The sequence below is a fragment of the Mesoplodon bidens genome (assembly GCF_964165515.1).
Source record: "Mesoplodon bidens genome assembly, chromosome: 4".
NCBI classification, from domain to species: domain Eukaryota; kingdom Metazoa; phylum Chordata; class Mammalia; order Artiodactyla; family Ziphiidae; genus Mesoplodon; species Mesoplodon bidens.
The window spans coordinates 108755260-108780318 of record NC_138160.1 but is presented as its reverse complement, the minus strand read 5'-3'; the positions used below and the strand labels follow the sequence as shown (position 1 = coordinate 108780318).

Genomic DNA, 25059 nt, shown 5'->3' with positions numbered 1-25059 from the left:
AGCTTTTAAGTAATAGGATATGCAAATTCAGAACTTTCATATGTGTTGTGAGAAGTTCTTGTGCATTTTAACCTTTGTTGTCATTGGAATTTCTTGCCCAAGCATTTTAACTGTGTATCAAAATTTGTAAAGTACCTAACATGTTATTTTAAATAAAATAAAGTGAAACATTCATTCATTTAGCATATATTTACTAAGAAGGTATCATCTACTAGTCATTGTGCTAAGTACTAGGGAAACCACTATAACCAAGACATTTAAAATCCCTTTTGTATGGTGCTTACAGTCTGTTTGGAAAATTTAAAACAACAAAAAAAATACACTTAAAAATATATTGTGATAAATTCTCTGAAGGAAACAAAATGTTTCCTGAGATAATGGATTAAAGCAATTTCAATGATTGTGTAAGAAATTCCACTCTTTAGAGATGCCATTTAATTTGAGACCTTGGATTAGTCAGATGGCCTAGGTTATGTTACTGTAACAACCTTAAAGTCTCTGTGGTTTGTTTACTTAGTAAACAAAGGTTAATTTCTTTTCACCCTATGTAACCAAGTGTCCAGTGTGAGGTATCAGGGGAACTTTGTTCATCATAGTTACTCAGGGATTCAGAGTGAAGGAGACTCTATCTCAACATGTCTCCATGGTCACCAAAGCAAAGAAGGAAGATATGATGACTTGAAGACTGGCCCTTAAAGGCTTTTGCCTGAAAGTGACGTCTGTTATATGATTGGCCAGAAAAGGTCACATGACATGGCAACACCTAATTTTTAAAAATACAGGTATATACAGTTTTCTATGTGCCTGAAAAGAGGGAAAAATTGGATTTTGATGAGTGGTACTAGTGACTTGCACAGGCCTTAAGGATGAAAAGGAACTAGCCATTTTAAGAACTGAAGGAATAAAGTTCTTGGAAAAGGAGATTACACGGGAAAAAGCCCTGAAATAAGAAAGAGGTGAATGTTTTGAAGATAAAAGAACCACGGAAGTGGAGTGTTGTGAACAATAATTTTTTATATGACTAAATATTATTTAGGAGAGTCATTGTTTTGAATAATTATCTGTCTTCCATTAAAAATACTAATGTGGTAATAGTGACCAATCATTTTTCCACTTAGGAAATATTTTTCCTAATTGTTTACCATTTAATTTAACTTTTTCATTCATTGTCAGCAGGGTTATCTTGAGATTGTGAAAGTTTTTCCTATTGTACTCCATTTATGGTAGGTGTACAGTTGTGTGGAATAAAAAGTCATGATATACTAATTTTTCTTAAGAAGACTTGCATTTGATGTTATGTCTTCTGGGTTTATAAGAACAACTGTGTTTTTCTCTTCTATGACTTGCCTTGTCTCTGATAGCCCTCAGAAGAGAAGTCTAAGTATTAAAATTGTAGGGTAAAAGAATATAGGGAGGATAACATAACATTCTAACCCTAAAGTTATTTTTATATATGGGCATTAGTGAGATATGTCTGATCTCTTGCAGTTAAATAAACTCTGAGAAATGCCTCTAAATAAATTCTGTACTTAAATGATAAGTTTGATTTAGTCCTGGAAATCGGACATAATTCTGTCTAATCACTCAGGAATGCTCTGTTCTTAATTAAGTGATCTTTTTAAGAGTAATACTATGGAAAAATTTTAAAGTCTGGAATATAACAAAAGACATTTCAAGAAATCTTCCATGTGCATACCATCAAATGAAAAGAAAACTAACTTTAAAAAATTGCTTCAAATCACTTCTTGCTCTTTCTCCCTCTCTTTTATAAAAGAAATACATCTTTACAGGTAAATTGAAATCTCCTTTGTTCTTTTTTTTCCTCTCTCTTGCTTTTCCAGAGGTAATCACTGTCATAATTTATAGTGTATTTACTCCATTCACTTTATACATTTACTACATATAGTGTTTCCACAAATTATATATATATATATCATTGTTTTACATGTTTAATGAACATAAATGCTATCAGACTCCATGTATCCTTTAACTTATTTTCATTGAACATTGTTGTTGAGATCTTCCCATGTTAATACATATAGAACTAGTTTATTCATTTAAACTATTCTGCAGTATTCCATTTGTATAACTGTAAAGCAGTTTACTTATTCTTTCACTGATAAACATTTAGATTCTTTCTCATTTTTCCTAATTAAAAAGTGCTACGATGAACTTCTTTTAAAGTGTTTCCTTGTGCATGTATGTAAGAGTTTCTCTTGACTAAACAAGATTGGATGTATGCATCTTCAACTTGTTACGCGTTGTTAGACTTCTCTCCACAACAGTTCACTTGACATGGTCCTTTCTCAGCCAGAGTTGTCTTATCCAGTATTATCCAATACTTTGTGTTGTCAAGTTAAGAAGTTGGGCTGCATGGACTACCATTCACTAGCTTATTGACCCAACCTCTCTGTACCTCACTTTGCTCTTCTGGAAAATGAGGGTATAATAGCCATACCTTGTAGTTTTCATGAGGACTAAACAACACAAAATATGCAAGATGCTTGGAACAGTGCTTGCTACATTTTTTGGCCTGTCTGATGTGTGTCCAATTATACTTCATTTTAATTTTGTTTCTCTCAGTATGTTTGCATATCTTTTCATTATTTATCAACCATTTGTATTCTCTTCTGTGAGTTGTGTATTAACATTTTTCTCTATCTTTCTAGAGGTGTTCATCTTTACTTTTTGATTTGCATGCATTCTTCATATATTCTGGATATTAATTCTTTGTTTATGGCATATAGATATATATATGTACATGCACATATGTCATACCTTCATAACCATAAACAGAATTAATGTCTATATATGTGTGTGTGTGTGTGTATATATATATATATATATTTATTTATTTATTTATTTATTTATTTTTACATTTATATGGCTCAGCTATCTGCTCTTAGACTGTTGTTTGCTTTTGAATTTTTGGTTATGGTGAGTTTTCTTATATATAAGATTTTAGTTTTAACTAATTCTCTTTTACTAACTTCTTTTATGATTTCTACTTAAAAGTATCTAATATGTAGGTATACTAAAATATTTAATATTCTGTATCTGCTTAATGCTTAAGTAATAGTAACTTTAAAGGACCTAGAATACATAGAGAGAATATGAACAAGCATGAATGTGCTCAAGTATAGATAATACAACGGCATGAAAAAAGCTGTAATTCTATGAAAATACAAAAATAAAAATTGAACGAAGTTTTACATTAAACAATTAGTTTTTCTCGCACCCCTCCACCTTGCCCATTCCATATGCAGTTCAGTTTCTGGGAGTATATTAGACAGCCCAGTCACTCACAGGCTTCCATCACATATATGGTGGAAATGTTATCTCATAGCAGTCAAGTCATACAAAGCAGAAGGATTGAAATGTTGTTAAGTAGCCTCTACTGGCAACCAGATTCATCTACTCTATAAAAAGAATTATATTATTGAAGAAAATTGGTATACACTTAAAATTTTTTCCAGCTATTATCAGTTAAAATAAAATGTTTTAAGAACCATCAATTCATACAAAATATTAATATCTTCTGAGGTCTTTTCCCCCAGGCAACTTATTTTTCAATGCTTGGGAAACTTTTATGGGTTCAAAGTCATTATACTTTATGTATCCCACAGACTTACCTGTCTTGGGTTGTTCATTAAAATTTTAACAAAGAATTAGTAAAAATTCAGAACTTGGAAACAGGCAGACTTTAAGTCTGTTGCCCCAAATTAACAGATTGCTTAGGGACTGTGAGTCTCTTCCAAGATAAGTTAAAGAGTTAGCCGGTCCCAGGTAGTTTTTCCAAAAGGCTGGATCTCGTTTTCAGCTGGTATTCCTTCTCTCCATAACTTGTTGGATGTCACCTTTCATAAAGTGCTTTTTATTCTTGTCAACCCTAAATCAGTGCAGCCTGTCTAATTTCTTGTTCCTGTCTTTTAAAAACCTCTTAGCTGTTTCCACACCTTGGCAAGTTATTATAAATTAGACAAGAGCAGATTTTCACATTATAATGATTTTGAAGAATCTTTACTAAAACAAGCATGTGTACCTTTTAAGGGTTAAGCATCATTTAAATATCTTAATTATTAATATTTGCAGGTGACATGGGAATGATTAAAAATTTGGAGCTCCAGGGCATATTATTAATATAGCCATGTTCTAAAATTCTAATCAGAACATGGACATCCCCGCAAAGAATGATAGCTGCCCATGAACTTCACATCCTACCTACAAGAGTACAGATGGAAAAAATTATGCGGAGTCTTAAATTTTAGTTAACATATTTAATTTTATTTAATATTTTCCACGATGAATAACGTGCTACCTGAAACAGAGGTCTTAACTGCAAAACGCAAAAACCAAATTTGGCTCATTTAATTAAAAATAATAACAAATTGTATGTATGGAAAGGATAGATATAGAATCTATGGGCAGTCTAGAGAAGGAAACTTGGAGACTAGGTAAGAGCCAAGGGAAGCTGACAGCAGAAAAATCAGCTGAGGTCTTGGCTGGTTAGTACCTAGTTAGTCCTTTGATGCCTCCCCTGTCCTCCTGCTGTTGAGACAGATTTCTGAATATGTATGTACCTTTGCATCATTTCTCCCACCAAAACTCACACAATAGAGCTTTCTCCTAAGCGGGAAATAGGTTTGGAGGCAGAACAAGCCAAATAGGTTCACATTTTCCCTACATAGCTCATCATATCTTTTGAACGTGATTTTCATGAACTCTATAAATCCATCTCAACTATTCAAATTTATGAGGAATTAAAATAGAGCCTTTTTGTTAAACAGTTTAGTTGCCCTCAAAATGTAGGATTAATTAAGGAAACCCTGGGGGTTTATTACTTCCTGTCTATATATTATGACAAACATTCTGTAATGACCCAGGAATTAGAACGACTTGCTTACTGAGTAGAAATCTGATAAGCACAATGCTTATATACCAAAAAAGATAATATGAAATGTGTGAGTACTCAAGGAAGATGTTTTTTTCTAGTAGGAAATTTAAAGTTTGATTTCCTTTACTAAGTAGCAATAGAGGATATAAATAGATAATGTAAAATAGGAATCATAATCTTCTAATTTTTGAAGTCAATCAGAGACACATACTTAACCTAGCAAACATCTGGTTGGAAATTTTTAAATTTACTTAAGTGTCAGGATGTGTTTCTGTATCTGGAATGTTAGCGAAGTTTGGAAACATGTGGACATATAGCTGGGGTTTTCTTTGATCTTCATCATTAGTCAGTCAGAGCCTCTCCCATAAGCTCAGATGCTGACAATCTCATTGTATTCTGTGCCATGATTCCTCCCTACTGAGGGCCTGCTCTCAGTGGCACGAGGCATAGTCTCCTGGCAAGGAGGTAGAGGCTGCAGGTAGAAATGGATAATCTGAAAACCAGATAATGTCATGGATAATCACAAATTGATGATGGTGCTTTTGTTGCCAGGCTGGAGCAGTACTGCTGGAATAATGGCTAGGAGTCAGGAATCAAAAGGGGTGCTTTCTTTTACAGACCACATTAATGGATAAACGTTGTGCTGTTATATTTGTCCATTGTACTCTCTGGCGAGGTAAAAAGGGAGATTATTTTTCACTGAGTAAAATTATGTGGGTCTGGTATTTCTCTTTGCAAAATAATTTATTTCTGGCTGCACAGTATTAATTTTCAGGCTGTGAAACCTGGCTTTGATTCCAAACAGATCTTTGGGAAAGAGGGAACTTTAATAGAGAAAATAACTCCATGAGGAAGTATATTATTTCTTGGAAGGATCCTGCTATCCATAGAAGTGGTTTCTTCCAGCTTTCACATCCAGGAAGATTGTATCCATGTATAATTATGAGGAGCAAAGGTGGAGGTAGGCTTTTCTGCTTCCCTCATCCTTCACCTTGCGATGTCACTGTATTGGCCGTAATGAAATAAAGCATAGAAAAGTGTGCTGTAAACTAGAGAGTGCTCTAAAATTGTTTACTAATAGCCACAATAGCCACAGTCATGAGACCAGCCACCAGCAGCTGCGCATTTATTAAAAGCCAGGCACTGTGTTAAGTACTGGAAGTTTTTATCTCATGACAGGCTGACATCCACATCATAAGCTCTAAGTAAAGTTCTCTTGTTATACACATTTTTACAAACAAGGAAACTGAGTTAAAGTAACTTACTCAAGGCTATAGGTGAGTAGTTTGTGAACCATAGGTGAATGGTTGTGAATCCAGAGCTGTCTGACTGCAATCCTGTGCTCTTAATTAGTGTGTTAAGTGCTTCTATATGCATATAATGCTAGAGCCCCAAAATATGACAGTTCACCTTTGAAGGTTTCAAGGTAGAAGATAAACTGCTTGAAAATCTCAATACTGTGTGGAGTAATTGTACACACTTTATCCCATTATCATTAGTTGCTTTAAAAAGAAATGTGAGAAAGCTAATTGTGTGACTCTTTATCACATCTTTTTTTTTTCCTGGTTCAGCCACTTACTATCTTTGTGACCTTGGACCAGTTACCTAACTTTACTGTACCACGGTATGCTCATCCCTAAAATGGGCATAATAATAGTACCTAAGTCATGGTGTTGTTTTGATGGTCAGAAAAGTAAAAAGTATATAACGTATTTATAGTAGTGATATAGTACTTTATACCTCTGTTCATATCACTATTTATATGTGTATTTCCTCACATTGCCAACGACATCCTACACAGGAATGTGGGACTGTGTGCTTTCCACTGATTATGGGACATCAGATTTTAGGCTCTAGAAGAATAGATGTGATCTTTGATGTATAGAACAATAATGCAAGGAAACACAGAATCTCTGAACTATGATCACTTATAAATATTTCAGTATTATTAGCAGTTTAGGCAATAGTTTGGCAACTGCTAAGAAAGTTTGAATGCTACAGTCATGTCATAAATTTCTAAAGTTCTCCATGATATTTATGGTAGTAGTGATGTCATCTGGAGGAAAGCCAGTTACACAAAAGATACCATTTTATTAAATCTATTCCAGGCAGTCATGTTTGAGAATACGACAAGGGACTCATCTTTTGATAAGGTTAGATAAGCGTTTGCCAAAGTGCATTTATTTCATCCCACTCTAGTTTATTTTTGGCTGTCTTGGGTCTTCGTTGCTACGTGTGGGCTTTCTCCAGTTACAGTGAGCAGGGGACTACTCTTCGTTGTGGTGCGCGGGCTTCTCATTGCGGTGGCTTCTCTTGTTGCCAAGCACGAGCTCTAGGCACATGGACTTCAGTAATTGTGGAGTGCGGGGTCAGTAGTTGTGGCTCGTGGGCTCTAGAGAGCAGGCTCAGTAGTTGTGGCACACGAGCTTAGTTGCTCCATGGCATGTGGGATCTTCCCGGACCATGGCTCGAACCCGTGTCCCCTGCATTGGCAGGTGGATTCTTAACCACTGCACCACCCAGGAAGCGCCCCCCCTACTCTAGTCTTGAGGAATGCTATTGAATGAAAGTATTTTATGAGCAAATAAATTTTGAACACTGCCTGTTATACCCTCCTCTTGGCAGTTAATAATGCACACAAGTACACTGAGGGCTCCTGAAAATCATGTAGTTTCACACTCACCTGCACATACACACATTTTTCCTTTTTTTAAATCAAATATATTTGATCACAGAATTCTTTTTTGACAAAATACTCCGAATGTTCTGTGGAACTGGTGTTCCATTGACCACATCTTGGGAATTATTGAGTTAGACCGTATTTCTGTATCTCAACTCAGTGGGTGTATTTTGTCATGAAGAGCCCTTGACACCCCAGATTCCATCAGCTGTAAGCCTCTAATTTGATGTTGAATACTGCAGGAGAATGAATCAGGAAGCTCAAGCTGTTACATCAAATCCTTTTGACTTGGGGCTAGTTGCCAAAACTTTCTGGACTTTATTTCCTCATCTCTTCATCACATGATCAGATAATCTCTAAGGGTGTTCTATCTTTAAAAGTTGTTATTGAAAATAATTACAATTTAAATAATGCTATACAGTTCTCAAAATACTTTTCTATGCCTCCTCTAGAATGGCCTGGAAACCTTTTGAGAAGCTGGCAGCAAAGCCCAGCACCTACCTAATAGTGCAGATTATTTTGGAAGTTTGCAGAGCAGTGTTTCACCTTCTATAGATACTGTGTGTGGCTTCTTGGGCATTTGGCCAGCAATGTCTACAGTTCCAGCACTGCAGCCTGTCTCAGCATTGAAGGGATACTTCTTCATAGTCCACCTCCTCAGAGAACAGAAGTGAAGCTGCTGGTATGACATGAAGTTGGTTGGGTCATCATGCCATAGAGTGCCTGCTGAAAGAGAATTTCCATAGCTGAGAAGTACTTGCTCACTGAGAGTAGTGGAAAGGCTAAATCCAGTTGGACACGCAGCCATCTGAGACATGATGGCTCTCTTTGGAGGCATATCAAAGTGTCCAGGGAAGTATTTGGTAAGCTGGACTTCACTTATTAGCTAAATAAAAGGGTTACAGTCTTAAAACCAGGGAAAAAAATAAATGTCTACAGTAAAGAGCATTTAATGCAGAGTGAGAACCACTGAACAAACACAGGACACTGCCCCCCAACGATGATGCCACTGAGAGGTAGCAGATTGTGGTGCTTAAGGACATGGGTTTGGGGGTCAGAAACATTTGTCATTTAAATTCTGGCTTTGTCATGCACTGTCTTGTGACTCTGGGCAATTTTACTTAATTTTTATTTTATTTTATTTAACCTATCTGAGCCCACTGTCATCATCTGTATAGAAAAGCTATTTATGCCAACCAAATAAAGTTATTGTACAGATACTTTAAGTGATGGGCATAATGTACTGCACAGACTTCATGGTAGGCACTGAAAAAGGATAGGAATGATTTATAGCTTCAAACATAACCTCTTAAAGAACTCTTGCCTCAATGCCAAAGGCTGTCTCATTCTCTGTTTCCTCATGGTGTTGGGAGACAGCTACTTCTGTGTGCATCAGTAGAACTTTCTGGGATGATGGAAATGTTCTTTGTGCTGCCAGTGTGGTAGCCACTAACCACATGTGGCTCTTAAGCGCTTGACATGTGGCTAGTGTGACTGAGGAACTGAATGTTTGCTTTATTTAATTTAAATATAAAGTTTAAATTTAGAGAGCCACATGTGGCTAGTGGCTACTGTTTTGGACAGCACAGTTACAGATTATAACAAACCACATTGGTATGCAATTTATAACTGCTAAAGTTTCTTTCTCTAAAGTACTTTTTCATGTCACAGATTCTACAGTTTAAAAAGTTGGTTGTGGGCTTCCCTGGTGGCGCAGTGGTTGAGAGTCCGCCTGCCGATGCAGGGGACACGGGTTCGTGCCCCGGTCCGGGAAGATCCCACATGCCGCAGAGCGGCTGGGCCCGTGAGCTATGGCCGCTGAGCCTGCGCGTCCGGAGCCTGTGCCCCGCAACGGGAGAGGCCACAACAGTGAGAGGCCCGCATACCTCAAAAAAAAAAAAAAAAAAAAAAAAAAAAAAAAGTTGGTTGTGATCCCTTTAAGAAAAAAACACACAAGGTATTCTTTTCTTGTGAATGTCATCAGCCACATTACTTAAAATCCTCCTATGCAAGGAGCTGATTCAGACTTTCACACTGTGGAAGAGAAAATATTCAGTGTAACCCCCCGAGGATGTATTGCATTTCACTGAAATGATGGTGTGCTTATGACCAAGTATTTGATTACCTTAATCAATGTCCCATAATAATAAAAAAAATCACGTTCTTTGTTTATATGGTACAAAATTGTAAATCCATCTATGGAGGCAAGCTTTTTGATTGTATCCCTATTTATTTTTTGTCTGTTCTGTCAGATTTGAAAATATTCCTCTTATAACTTTATGCTTGTTTTACTGAAACTTTGCTATTGATATTTCATTATAGTTTTAGTGTATAAATCTTATATCCTCTTAATGAATTGTAATTTTCAACCTTAAGTAAATATTCTTTTTTGGACTCAGGTATTGCTTTTTGTGCTTGAATTCCATTCTATTTGATATTGATTATTACTACTTTAGCTTTATATCATTTATGTTTTCCCTGATTTTTCTTTGTCCTGTTTTCTACTCTTTTTATCATTTCATTTTGATGGTTTTCTTATAGACAGAATAGAGCTAAATTTTGTTATTTTAATAAGATCTACAAATGATTTTTTGTTTGATTAAAAACTAAGCATGTTTGTGTTTATTGAGATTTCAGTATATTTGGTTTATTCCCATCATTTTACTTTATGTATAAAAGTCATTATATTTTGTAGTTTTCCTTTTTTCCCCTTTGCTATCATTTTTGGCTTAATCACTTACATTTCATTCCTCTGCTTCCACTGCCCTTGTTCCTTAATTAAGAAATTCTATATTCTTTAAACTAGTGATTACCATTGTATTGAAACATCTGTTCCTCTCTTACAACTGTTCTGTGGTATAGAAATTTAAAAAATACCTGTTCCTCTCATTCCTAGACATTTTACTTGTTCACATCTCCCAGTCCCAAGTTGAGATCTTAGGAATAATTTATTTCCAAGTCCTCATTATAGCAAGTACCTCTCCTATTCCCCAATTCCAGACATTATTATTTTAGGCTACTGTCTTACCGTATAGCTCTTCTGTTTCAAGAATTCTTTCTCAAAAATTATAAATTAATAACCTGTAAATGTTGTTTCACTGTATTTTAACTCTCTATACTACAAATGGGAAGACTAATGCTAGGCTAGTCCATCTTCTTTGTAGATAGCCTGTTCTTTCTTTCTAGAGATGGAAAGATTTTTTTTTCCTTTTAGTCTTAAGGTTCAGATATTCAGAGATTTTGTGAGGCTCTTTTTAATATATCTTCTTTTCCCATTATTCTTGTCTAGGACTCTATGAGAAATTTATTTTTATTTTTTAAATTTTTATTGGAGTATAGTTGCTTTACAATGTTGTGTTAGTTTCTTCTGTACGACAAAGTGAATCAGCTATACGTATACATATATTCCCTCTAATTTGGATTTCCTTCCCATTTAGGCCACCACAGATCACTGAATAGAGTTCCCTGTGCTGTACAGTAGGTTCTCATTAGTTATCTATTTTATATATAGTAGTGTGTATATGTCAATCCAATCTCCCAGTTCATCCCATCCCCACTTCCCCCTGGTATCCATATGTGCATTCTCTATGTGTCTCTATTTCTGCTTTGCAAATAAGTTCATTTGTATCCTTTTTCTAGATTCCACATATAAGCGATATTATATTCGATATTTGTTTTTCTCTTTCTGACTTACTTCACCCTGTGACCAAAAGATGTAAAGCTACTTTTCACTTAAGCTTAGGAATTCTTTTTTTCCTATTATTTCTTTATTTTCTATTGGGTTTTTAAAAATCTTAGTTTGGAATTCATATTATTTACATTTTTGTCTTCAATCTCTGTCCTCCAAGTCTCATCTTTTACTTATGATATTAACTTCTTAGAAATTTTGCTCTGTGCTGTAAGCTATTTCTTCTGTCTGATCTTCTAGACAACTAATTTAGCTTGAGACAGTGACCATTTGTTTTTTTGTTTTTTGGTTGAGTCTGAATATTGAAAGGATTTACTTTCTTGAACCAAAAAAATACTTTAGTCTTTTAATATGTGTTTGTCTATTCATGAAGCAAATTCCCTTAATACCTATACCAGTCAAGCTGCCTGGGTTTCTCCAGCGGTTACAAGCTTGCAGGCTGTGTAAGATATGGTCCTTTTTATTTTACTGAGCTGCTATTGTAGTACTGTAACCTTCCTGCTGAGAGGTCACAGGGGTATCTTTTGCTCTTGAGCCTCTCCTGGTCCTGATGTACGAGGAACAGGTACAGGCTCCAACTAGAGAGCCAGGAATGATTCACTTTACCAGTGTAGACCACCACCCATGCTGGACCACCCCTGCCAGCAGGGTCTGGGGACTCTCTGCTGTTCTTCATGTGGCTAGTCCCAGAGGAAGGGCCTCCCCCTTTGCAAGTCAAATGGATCTAATGATAGATGCTACCTGTGTCCTTTTAGAAGGCCTTATGACCTATGGTCTTTTTTGCTCTTCAGCATTTCCCTAAAACTCCCAAATAGTTAAAACCCCATTAAATGGATCACATGGCATTTGCTCTCTTCTCAGGAGAAATCCCAGCCCCACCCTGGCTGGTTAGATGTTATACTGGAAGTTCTATGTCAGGGCAGAATCATAGAGAAGGGCTTTGGTTTTCCAGTCATATAGTGCGACATGTTTCCTGGGAAAACTGTGATTTATGACGTTTGGTTGACTCAGTGCATGTATATAGCTGCTTACATGGCTCAGGAGGAGTTGATTTAGGCAGAAATTTCAGAAATAAAACAGTACATTACATCCATATTATTACATAAAGACTCTGTCATCAAACTGTGCCTAATATTTTATTCACTGCTGCTTTAATCCAGTCTTATGACCTCACTGTATTTGGTGCAAGGGATGTATAAGATCTGTTCAAACATTGGTTTCCACTGATTCTGTTTCTGACTTTATTGATAATAGATAAATGTTTTGTGAGCCCATATTACCTTTCCCTGAAATTATTCAGGCTTACTTAATTATACTATAGGTTTTTCTTAGCTACCATAAAATTTGGTACTTTGTTGATTTGACTTGCATATTATCCATCTTCTGTGTTAATCATTTATGTCTGTGGTTCCCTTATTAACTCATGACAACATATTTTTGTCTTTTTAACTTTCTTTTTCAGAAGTGACAATATCTTTCTGCTTAAATAATCTTACTAGTTTATAATCTTAAGCAATTTTTGTCATCCTTAAAGTAAGTTAATTGGCTTTGCTCTTGGGAGAGTGCACTTTAAGTTCATAGGCCATGAGTTTTAGGACCACATCTTTGATGGCTCTCATCCTTATGAAACGTGACATCAAAGATAGCAATTTTGTTTGCATCATTGGCCAGTACCTAATTATCTTTCCTGCCTCTTCATTCTTCAAGTGCTCTTTGATGTCAGCAGTAGCCTTGTGCTTTGAAAGACTGTAGAGGGTGGTGAAAGGGGTCCTTATTTGCTGAGCCCACATTTCACTGAAATATTAAATAACGGTATTATGTTAGAAACAAAATGCAATGCAACTGCGGTAATTAAAATAGTTACTCATCTATTTGCAGAAGCGAAGTCTTTAATGTTTCTCTCAGTGTAAGAGAGAGAATTTCTCCCTAACCTAATCTGGCTAGATGGAGACTCATCTTTGGGAGAAATCAGAAACAAAGCAAGACCAGGCTTGCTCATTGGGAATTAGGAGATTGTACATTGGATGGGAGGAGGCATTTGTGGAGAGGTGACAATATTCATTTAAATGCTAAAAGACTTTGGTCTGTTAGGAGAAGGCAAAGCTACCAAAAGCTGAGACCGTGGATGTTCGCTCTCGGGGTCTCATGAATGTATCGTGCATGGTGCAGTGCTTTGGTATGAAGTGGATGGCCAAGTCCAATGTCAGCTTCACTTTTTTTTAAAATTAATTTTAGTTGGAGTATCGTTGCTGTACAATGTTGTGTTAGTTTCTACTGTATAACAAAATGAATCAGCTATACATACACATATATGCCCTCTTTTTTGGATTTCCTTCCTATTTAGGTCACCACAGTGCATTAAGTAGAGTTCCCTGTGCTATACAGTAGGTTCTCATTAGTTGTCTATTTTATACATAGTATCAGTAATGTATATGTGTCAATCCCAATCTCCCAGTTCCTCCCATTCCCCTCTCCTTTCCCCCTTGGTATCCATACATTTCTTTTTACCAGCTCTTTGATTCTCCACATATAACTTAGTGTCTGATTTTTAGTTTTTTCATGTGTAAAAATGACAAAAATACTTTTTTAGTGCATCAAAATAAAGTGAGATAGTTTATAGAAAGGGTCATTATAAAGTGCCTGCCACAGAGTTAATTTTCTTCTCTTGATTGTCAATACGTAGGGACAATGAGTTGCCCTGTCATAATTCAGGGAAAACAATGAGATACCATTTTTCACTCATTAAATTAATAAAAATTAAACCGTTTGCTTCTACTTAGTGTTGGAAGGAGTGGGAGGAAATAATAGAGTGTAAATTGGTACCACCTATTCAGAGAGCAATTCCGTAATATTTTTCAAAGTGGCTACTTGACCCAGCAATTCCAGACCTCGGAACTGACCTTACAGAAAATCTGCCAAGCTATGTAGTGAAGAAGACCCATGCAGCACTGTGTGCACTTGTGCTCAGTTGTAAACAGCATAAATATCCATCCCAAAGCAGGTGAGCAGTGTGGAAGGGGGATGTTTCAGTGCCCTCAGTGGTGACTCTGTATATGAAAAAGACTCAAAGTTTATTTGTTTTGGTGTTAAAAATTCAGGTTTGCTTTATTTAAGTATACTTTCAAAACCCTGGTCATTCCGGGAGCTTTTTAAAAATATTTTTTAATTGTGTAAAATACATGTAATGTGAAACTTACCATCTTAACCATTTTTAAGTGTACAGTTCAGTGACATTAAATGCATGTACATTGTTGTGCTACCATCACCACCATCCATCCACAAACTTTTTTGTCTTACAAAACTGAAACTCTGAGCCCACTAAACACTTAACTCCACATCTACCCTCGAGCCTCTGACAAGCACCATTCTACTTTCTGTCTCTATGAGTGTGACTACTGTAGACATTTCATATAAGTGGAATCATTCAGTATTTTTCCTTTTGTTGCTGGTTTGCTTTACTCAGAATAATGTTCTTAAGGTTCACCCATGTTGTAGCATGTGTCAGAATTTCCTTACTTTTTAAGACTGAATAGTATTCCATTGTATGTATTTCATTTATTCATTAATCAGTCAATAGATACATGGGTTGTGTCCACCTCTTGACTATTGTGAATAATGGTGTTGTGTACATGGTTGTCCATATATCTCTTCAGATCCCTGATTTCAGTTCTTTAGGGTATATTCCTTTAGCTTTTAAATTCGGCGTATAAATATCACTCATCTACTAGTAAGTCTAGCAGATTTTAGTGGTCACTTTAAGAGGTCTTTAAATAGTATTTGGTTCCATTTTCATATGTAGTTAATGAAACACCTCCCTACCTTTTAAACTGCTTTAATATATTAAGTACACCTAATATCTCCCTTAAATACTTCAGTTGTGCAACTTAAAAACCTTTGTAAGTACTCAAGTTACTCTCATAAACCTAATAAAGATCTAAATGTCTAAGTACTCAAACTTACAAATTTATAAAAATCTGAAGTTCACTTAAATGATCCTGTTGTGTGTATAAGCATAGTCACATTTTAACATAAAAATCACAACTCTAAATAAATTACATAATTATTTATTTTAAACTCTGGTTACAAGGCAATCTAATGGAATGGGCAAGATGCTATTAAACATTACAGGTACTGGGCTTCCCTGGTGGCACAGTGGTTGAGAGTCCGCCTGCCGGTGCAGGGGACATGGGTTCATGCCCTGGTCCGGGAAGATCCCACATGCCGCGGAGCGGCTGGGCCCGTGAGCCATGGCCGCTGAGCCTGCGCGTCCGGAGCCTGTGCTCCGTAACGGGAGAGGCCACAACAGTGAGAGGCCCGCGTACCGCAAACAAAACAAAGCAAAACATTACAGGTACATAATTTTTGCACAAGTTCCTAAGAACAAAAATATTAAATTAATGGCTTTGATTCTCTTAAACATTTCTGTAGTTAATTCTAAAATTTCCTGAGGGTGACAGATGTTTTTCCATCATGGAAGACAATCGCTATCTTATTTCACTTTACTTAACTCTGAATATTTAGACCTGGCATGAATTCTGGACCAGCAGACATTTAAGCAATTTTTATTGAGACTAAGGAAACTATAATTAGAGTGGTTGCCTTCTCTGCACGCTCCAGTTATATCTGTGATCAGATATTTCAGCTGGCAGACTGACTAGATAGATTCTCAATTAGAACCATAATGGAATGCACTAAACCTTATTTGTAATTGCTATGTCAAAAACTCCATTACTCAAAGGAGGCTGTCATATGGCCAGGATCATTAGACTTAGACTATACACATTCCATAGTTCTTTTTTTTTTTTTTTTTTTTGCGGTACGCGGGCCTTTCACTGTTGTGGCCTCTCCCGTTGCGGAGCAACAGGCTCTGGACGCGCAGGCTCAGCGGCCATGGCTCACGGGCCCAGCCGCTCCACAGCATGTGGGATCTTCCTGGACCGGGGCACGAACCCGTGTTCCCTGCATCGGCAGGCGGACTCTCAACCGCTGCGCCACCAGGGAAGCCCCCTCCATAGTTCTTCATTGTACTCACTCACGTCTGCAGCTCCCACACAAGACGATCACTTTATTGCATGTTGCATTTCTTTGGTTCCTGAGAATGGAAGGAATGGAAATGCCTTCTTGCTTAAGTCCAGAGACTGTGCAGCTTGATGGGAAATCTCATGTATTTTCATACGCCTTCTGGGATCAGGCAATTATTTGTGTACTAAAGTGGGGATGAATGGAATTTTGGATATCTTTATGGCATTATTTGACTGCACGACTCCAGGGGATGTCATTTACATTACAGTAGTTGTGGGTAGCTTTCCTAAATTATGGAGTGTACATCTGTGCAGCTGTGAACCTTAACTGCATTCTGCGGACAGTTAAATAAATACTACTACAGCCACATGGACAGCTGATGTATTGCTATCACTGTGACTAATTTCCCACCTCATGTGGGGCTTCTTGGGGACACCTAGTCTATTGATCTTACTGCTTTCTCCCACTTCTTAATCTGTAAGTCCATTCCTTTTTTCGCTTCCCAGCTCATCCAACTTAGATTCCATAGTCTATAATTTCAAAATATGTCTAACAACACCTTACACCCCCTTGCCATTCTGAATTTTTTTCTTCTCTGACAGACAAAACCCTAATCCTAGATGAAGCCTTATCTCTGAGTGAGCTTCTCAGCTGCCTAGAGCTGTTGGAAAAAGTCACAAAACAGACAGATGGGTCCCATTATAAGTTCATCTTATTCTTCCACCATAGAGAGGTGCTGTTGTCACCTGGGAATCTGCTGGATTCTCAGGTCAGCTCCCTTTCTTGGTATCTGCAGTGTCCATCTCAGTTAGCCTCCAAGATCTGACACCCCAGCCAACCTCTGCCAAAGACCTACTGTCCCACCTCCTGTTTTACAAAGAAAAGAGAAGGTATCCGAGAGGACATTGCTCATTTTCCTCTACTATATAAACATGCCTACATCTCTGTGCATCCTGCCATTCCTCCCTCAGGTTACAAGAACAGTGCTTTTCTTCTTCTGTCTAAGGATAACTCCACACAAATTCTGGCTTCACTCTCAGCCTGACTCCTTAGGGGTCTTATACTAGAAATTATTATTCTCTATGGTAATCAGAAACCCTCCCTTTCAACTGGGTCATTCCCATTGACTTTTTTTTTTGCTATTTTTTTATTAGTTTCTGCTTTATAACAAAGTGAATCAGTCATACATATACATCTGTTCCCACATCCCTTCCCTCTTGCATCTCCCATTGACTTTTACTAATCCTCGTCTCTTCCACAAAACAAAACAAAAAGAATAAATAAGAAAAAAAAAATTCTCCCTCAGTCCCAAATCCCCAGCAGACCTGTTTTTGTCTTTACCTTCTGGGAACCTCTGCAAAGGTTTTCTGGTCCATATGACAATAATGCTCATCTTTGGTTAGCTATCACTGTTTAACATCTCTAGTTATATTAAGAGGACTTGTGAAATATAGCAAAATTCCCAACTATATTCAATTGTATTTATTTAAAGTAAAATGGTAACATAGGCTATAATAATAAAGATAGAAACTAGAAAATATTAGCATGGATGTGGAGGAATTGGAACTCTCACTCATTACTGGTAGGAATATAGAACCATGAGGTCATTTTGGAAAACAGTTTGACAGTTTCTTTAAAAGTTAAACATGTGCTCACTATACGGCCCAGCAAAAGGCCACTGGTTGGTTATCAGATGTGGTATATCCATAGAGTGGAATAGTATTCAGCAGTAAAAAGGATTGAAGTACTGACCCATGCCATGGCATGGATGATCCTCAAGAACGTTATGCTAACCAAAAGAAGCCAGACAAAAAAGATCCCCTATCCTATGATTCCATATCTATGAAATTGTCCAGAAAAAGCAGATTTATAGTGACAGAAAGATTAGTGGTTGCTGGGGGCTGGGAATGAGCACAAGGAATCTTTTTGGGGTGATGCAAATGTCCTAAAGTTGGATTGTGGTGATGGTTGCACAATTCAATAAAATTTATGAAAAATCATTGAATTGTACATTTAAAACAGATGAATATATGATGTATAAGTTATACCTTAATGAATTTAAGTTTTTGATGAGTTTGCTAATTGTACCAATTGCTTCATGTGAAAAAAAGTGAAATTATATAAAGCCAATTACTATGCCGTATTGCAGTTAGATATTTGAAAATCAAAATAGCACTATTTGTGTTTCACAGGATAATTTTTAACAAAATTTTCTTGGTCATATAGTAATGAGGAAAATATCTGTTTCCAACCCACTGGTTCCAGCATACCACGTGTTAAGCAGTTCACTCCTTTTATCCTTTGTTTACACACTGCAAGTGTGTCCTGACCTATGAATGGTTAGCATGGTATACAATAATATGTTACCCGAAGTGAAAACATGATGAGTGTATGGCCAATCATAACATTTAATTAAGGTCTCTTAGTACTCTTTGACCATAATTACAATGCTAGTAATGTCTGGGACAGAATGTTTTTTTATCTGATCAGGAAATTTAAATCTCTTTTCAGTATCCAATATTTGTTCACATTTTACATGTGAGTAATTCTGGAATAAATAGGTTACATTGTAAGTTTCAATTTTAAGGTAAGCACTTGCCAACCAGAAAGCAAAGTGTAACCATGTAAGAAAATAGATTCTGAAGCACAGTCTTAATGAAGGGAAATATAGGTAGAAGAAATAAGGATATATGGTAATATATGGTAAACTCTGTTCCCAGGAAGGGGAGTCTGGGGTTGGCTTAATCAAGGCCTTTAACATGAAAGGTCGTTTGCAGGGACAAACAGCTATCCTTGTCCAGATAGTCCTCTTCTCCAAGAAGATCAGACTAAGAGGACATAATTTTAAGAAGGTGCTGTAGTTAGAAGGAAGGCATTTCCTGACAAACTGGCTTACTTAAGAATGAGATTATGAGAGAGGCTATGCAGGCTTCTCTCTGGGAATACTAAAAGGGTACAGAATGTGAATGTAGGTATATATACATGAATCTATCAAAAAAAAACAGAAAAAGAGACTTGGTGAAAAGTAGGCTTTTCCCTACTTGTTCAGAACATGATACAATTTATCGTAAGTCTAATATTTATTTAAAATAGCAAAATAACATGTTGCCTGAAGGACAATAGAGTAGGTTTAAAAAATTTATGACCTGACAATTTGTGGTATGGGAAGCATGCTTCTTTACAAAGTTGACATATCTACATGTATAATACAAAGATTGTCTTCTTCAAAAACGTGATTTGCAGCCAGCACATCTGCTGTTCTTGTGTAATGGATTAAAATGAGCTATTTTTGTTGAAGTTCAGCTGCAGAGTAACAGAATGTTAAACCAGCTTGCTAAAAAAAGTTACCTATTTTAGATTTTTTCCCTTTATATTGAGCTTTTAAAACGTTCTTCTATCTGACAAAGCCTCATTCTTCACTAAAAAACAGAAATTTTATGTGGCTCTAAGGTGTATTTTTGTCATACTGTAGCATTTAGATGATATCTAAGTTGTTCTTGTTTAGCATTTTGACTGTTAAATTATATCCAAGTTTGATATTTCCCAGTAACAGTTTTTCATAAAAATCTTACCAACATTACTGACTGTTCTTCCATTGAATGTAACATTGTTTTGTTCTTACAAAAATCTGAAATAAACTTGTTCTGGCTTTCCCCTTCAGATGGAATTATGTCATTCGCATTAAGGCTTATCAGGAAATCCTGACTATCTTCTTACATTCCCAAGAGTTAATAAACTGCATGCGTACAAATCTCTGTAAACGGGGGAGAAACTTTTTCACATATTTCTGTTGTAATTTTATAACAAATGTTAATCATTTAATTGGTCAGTCTTCAGGAAACTGACTTTTCTCTGATTTTCTGTCTTTCAAAACACAAGCAACAACTTAAAAATCCATTAATAATTCAGTTCTGCTTAAAATAGTATACATATACTAATCATCTTAAAGAGTCATTTAAGTAAATTATAGCAGGAAGAGAGATATAATAGAAATGCCCAGCTTTCAAGTTGCTTGTAGTCTGGATCAGTCCTTCTTAAACCTTAAGGTGTGTATGGATCTCCTAAATATCTTGTTAAATGCATATTCTAAGTCATTGTGTCTGGTATGAGGCCTGAGTCTGCATTTCTAACCAGCTTCTGAGTGATGCATATGTTGCTGGTCCATGAACCACTTTGTGACCCAAGGGTCATAATAGCTGTCCTTAATATTCATAGAAGAGTCTGCGTGTAAATCATAAGTGACACACATTTGCTAACATTTTTATCATCATCATAACCGAGCTGGACAATTGTACAATCATCTTCTAGAGAATAGAGATCATATAATATTAACTTGGAAAGAATCCATGACCATGGGCCTTATTAGTACTGTCTTCCAAGCTGAGCTACACATAGAACTAAACAGACTGACAAGGAAACAACTCAATTGTTAGAACTAAATGCTTATAGACAATCTGGACTGCCCAAATATAGATGTGATATGGAAGGGTATATCTTCATTGGTTCTGTTTTGATTTTCTGAACTCTTGACCACCTAGTCAAAGAAGAAATTTTTCTAGGTAAAGAGGAGTCATTAAAGCAGGTGCCATCAGGGCACAGGTGGTGCACACCAGTGAGTGGAGAGGGCTGGGTGGCTGTGGTGGTGGTGTCATAGAGGGGACGCACTTCACTCCACCACTGCCATGCAACATGTCAGGCCTAGCATGGCCAGAACTTCCAACTTTTTAAGAAAAGCCAGAAATATAAATTTCTTGTGAAATTTCCCCATTTAAAAATGTTGGCTACTAATTTAAATTCTTTTAAAACATTAGGCGGCCAAGAAAACACATCTGTGTCCCAGACACAGCCCTTGAGCCATCTATTTACAGTGTCTAGGGTAGAATACATTGAACTCTTGTAATGCACTTCTCAATATTGAAAAATTATGAATTTTCAAAATCAAACACATTGGCCTTTTGTCGCACGATGTTTTCATCAGAAGAGTCTCTGTTTTATGTATTTGGAGGTCCTGGTGTAAGATTGGTGTGTGATCATAAAACCTGTCTTTCTGTCTTCTTTCACATTACAGATTACAGGACAGGCCCATGTTTCACTCAGGTCAACAACCAGATGTGCCAAGGGCAGCTGACAGGCATTGTCTGCACAAAGACTCTGTGCTGTGCCACCATTGGACGGGCCTGGGGCCACCCCTGTGAGATGTGTCCCGCCCAGCCTCAGCCCTGCCGGCGGGGCTTCATCCCCAACATCCGCACTGGAGCTTGCCAAGGTGAGTTAGCCTTCAGCCTGTGTGTACAGAGTCACCCATGTGTCTGGGCTCCTTTCAGTGTGCTGGGAGAATCTGTCACTGTCTATGGATAATAACGTTCCTGATAAAGCAAGTTTTTTCTATAAAAGATACACTATACTATATAGTATATAGTATTTACCATACTACATAGAATTCCTAGATTAGATATAGATTACTGTATAATTTATGTAATTTAATGGATTACTATTAAAGATAAAACACTGTATAGATCTACTAGATTATTACTGACTAGATTTACCAGAGTAATAATTTTTGTTTATTCTCTAGCACTTATCACCTTCTAACGCACTTGCTTATGGTCTTTATTGCTTTTACTGTTCCCCAGATAGAATGTAAGCTCCATTTGGGCAGAAATCTGTTTTATTCATTAATGTGTCTGAGGCATTCTAACATGCAGTAGATACTCAGTAAATATCTTTTGAATTAATAAATGGAATTGATATTAAAATACTTCCCAAAACCACTGTTTCGTAGAAATAGTCCAGGTTGAGAAAAGCCCTCAACTTCAGCCAAAACATCGCAAATTATTGACTCTCCTCGTCTTCTATATTTGTATTTAGGCTTCTTTACCTTGGTATTTTGTCAGAGAGGCCTAGTTTTTCTGAACACAATTACGAAAAGTGTGTGATCTGATCTCAAACTTCCTGAATGTCCTTCAGGATTGAGTAATGTCTGAAGGCTTATTTGTTTGAATTTGTTTATGTAGTAGAGATAAGTTTTGGGCTCCATTTGCCCAAGAGTATAATGGATTAATACAGCTACAGGAGCAAAATGAAATTTGCCACATTGTTAAAAGGTCTGGAAAAGTTGAAAAAGTTCTGCTTTATTTCAAAATCATGGCATCGTCAGAAAGTTCTCAATTAAACACTAATCCTCAGTTCAGGCTATTTTAAGACTCCATCTTACTGTGATTTCACTTTTTCCTTTAAATTCCTAGACTGTTTCCCAAATACTCTGCCAAATTAATTTGGAAGATAATAGGGCGTAAAAAAATAAGATAATAAAACATGATACACACATGTCATACTTTTTTTATAATAGTGATCTTTTTTATAGGGTAACTGAAAATTTTTGTGGAGTTAAAAATAAATTTCAGCTGTGTAGATGATAGCCAGTTTAATATTGGTTTTAAAACATGGTTTATATTAGCCAAGGGAGGACATTTCTGAAGTTCTAAACATAAAATTATCCTGTAGCTGATGCAATTAGTGAATTACTTTATCTATGGCTTAGGAGGGGATGAAATAAGGTCTTTGTAGTAAACCAAATAAATGTGAAAAATGAGGGCCAACAGAAAATTAAGATGATACTTAAAAAAAACTAAGCTGTGGGACTTGCCTGGTGGTGCAGTGGTTGAGAGTCAGCCTGCCGATGCAGGGGACACGGGTTCGTGCCCCGGTCCTGGAAGACCCCACATGCCACGGAGCGGCTAGGCCCGTGAGCCATGGCCGCTGAGCCTGCGCGTCCGGAGCCTATGCTCCGCGACGGGAGAGGCCACAACAGTGAGAGGCCCGCGAACAGCAAAAAAAACCCAAAAAAACTAAGCTGTGAGGAAACTAGTAAATTTTTTTACGTTTCACTGTTGCTGTCAAGACTTTCTGTACTCAAATAAGCAGTGTCAGAAGAGTATACCTTCCTAGGGTACTATGAGGTCAATCATAATGATTCTTGACTTCTTTCATATATAGAGCATTTCAGTTCTAGCCCTTATGCCTAAGTCTAATCTACATTTAGTCTTGCACATTCTTCATTTTATTAAACATTGAAGCACTAAAGTTGGCTCACATAAGCCTTAAAATTTAAGCTAGCATAAAAATGAGTGAATTAAAGGTAATAAAAGTGGCATTAAGCTCTTTTCCAAGAATATCTACAAACTTTAAATAAATATGTCATAAACTGTCACGTGCATATGTTGTATTATTTTTTTACAAATAGGTTCTTCTTTTTAAATCTTTACTATCTTACACATTCACTCTAATTAGAAGGGTATTTTATTTAAGAATAGTACTTGACTTTGGGTCTTTTAGATTTTCAAATAGAGTATATTTAAAATTTTAAAAAATATATTAAAATTTGTATAATTATTAATTTATGTTGCTTGATTTTTAGAAATTAGGCTTTTAAACTACTCCAGATGTTTCAAAACTGGAAGTATGGCAGAAGAAATTTGCTTATTTAAATCCAGCTTTTGCTTTATTATAGACAATAGTAATAGACTGATGCTGGGCCTCTGCTCCATTCCAAGCAGTGTGAGAAGCATGGAAATTCTGACATATGTGACAGAGTCAGGACCTACCTAGGACATAAGACAGGGACTTAAATAAAGAAAGAGCAGTATAGACCCTGAGTCAGTCCCTGCAAAACAAGTATTCATACCTGTTCTTGTCAAATGGGATTAGTATTCAGAAATATTTAATCCTTCAATCAGACTGCACATGAATCATGTAGAGAAGTTGAATCTTATCTGAAACCAGGCAGGCATGGCTAGTTCCTCAGGTCTATCCTGAGAGGAAGATGCTCTCAGTAGAATGTTATTTGCAGGCCTTCTGTATAATACAGCACAAAATGAAAAGGAGATTTGGTTCATCTGATTAGTATAAATTATTAAACACAAATTTATCTTGGCTGTCTGCATTGACCAAGTTAAACAGATCATTGCAAAGTTTAACTGTAGTTCACACTATGTGAACACAAGCCATCCCTAAACAATCCAAAAAATTTACCTAAAGCATAGTCAATTATAGAAACTCGTATTGAAAATAGCAGGATATTGCCCTTCTTCTAACTCAACAAAAACTAACAAGGAAAGGAATAATAGAGAACAAGCCCTTCTAAAATAAAACTCTGCAACCTCCAGGTCAGAGTAGTGATGGATACATGGCAGTTGTTGGGAAGTCATGGGGACAGGGAGAATCTTCTATGTGTTTGCTATGAGCATTAGCATCCTGAAAGGCTGTTGAGTGGTTGTGGACGGGCTCTTGGAGAGGAGGAGTATATCCCCATAAGAGAGGTATTCTACTGCAGGCCCTCGGAGTAACTGAAGGCATATGGAAAGAGAGTCTTTGGTGGCAAGCCATTTCTAATATCCTCTAGCCAGCCTTCCAACTCAGAGACGCTCCTTTAGGTAAAGGAGGGGGAAGGAAAAGAGGATTTGGGAGCCACTAGTGAGCAGCTTGCAGAGTCTGTATCTGAAAGGGCAGAGGTGGGAGCTACACCACTACCTGAAAGTTTAAAATTAATACCCAGGAGGAAAAGAAAGTGGAGAGAGTTTGGTAAGAAGCTGCAGGAGTCCCTATAGAAGTTCTCAAATCAACCTGTTTCTTCTTGGCTTTCTCCACTTTTGCTTCAGCAGGAAATGCCCCATTTAAAGGTGAGTACTAAAGAGAAAAGGCTTACATATAAAAGCTTAAAAAAGAGAGAAGTAACATAAGGAAAAGGCAGAGGAACATGCTTCATGGAAGAATTAC

At 36.7% G+C, this 25059-nt stretch overlaps 1 protein-coding gene across 1 annotated transcript in view; it reads left to right on the top strand.

Annotated features, from left to right (window-relative positions):
- FBN2 (fibrillin 2) overlaps positions 1-25059 on the top strand; it is a 235335-nt gene that overhangs the window by 48077 nt on the left and 162199 nt on the right. The window contains exon 6 of the mRNA XM_081231423.1: positions 21353-21550. Within this exon, the coding sequence (XP_081087549.1) occupies positions 21353-21550 (198 nt within the window). The remainder of the gene's footprint in view (positions 1-21352; positions 21551-25059) is intronic.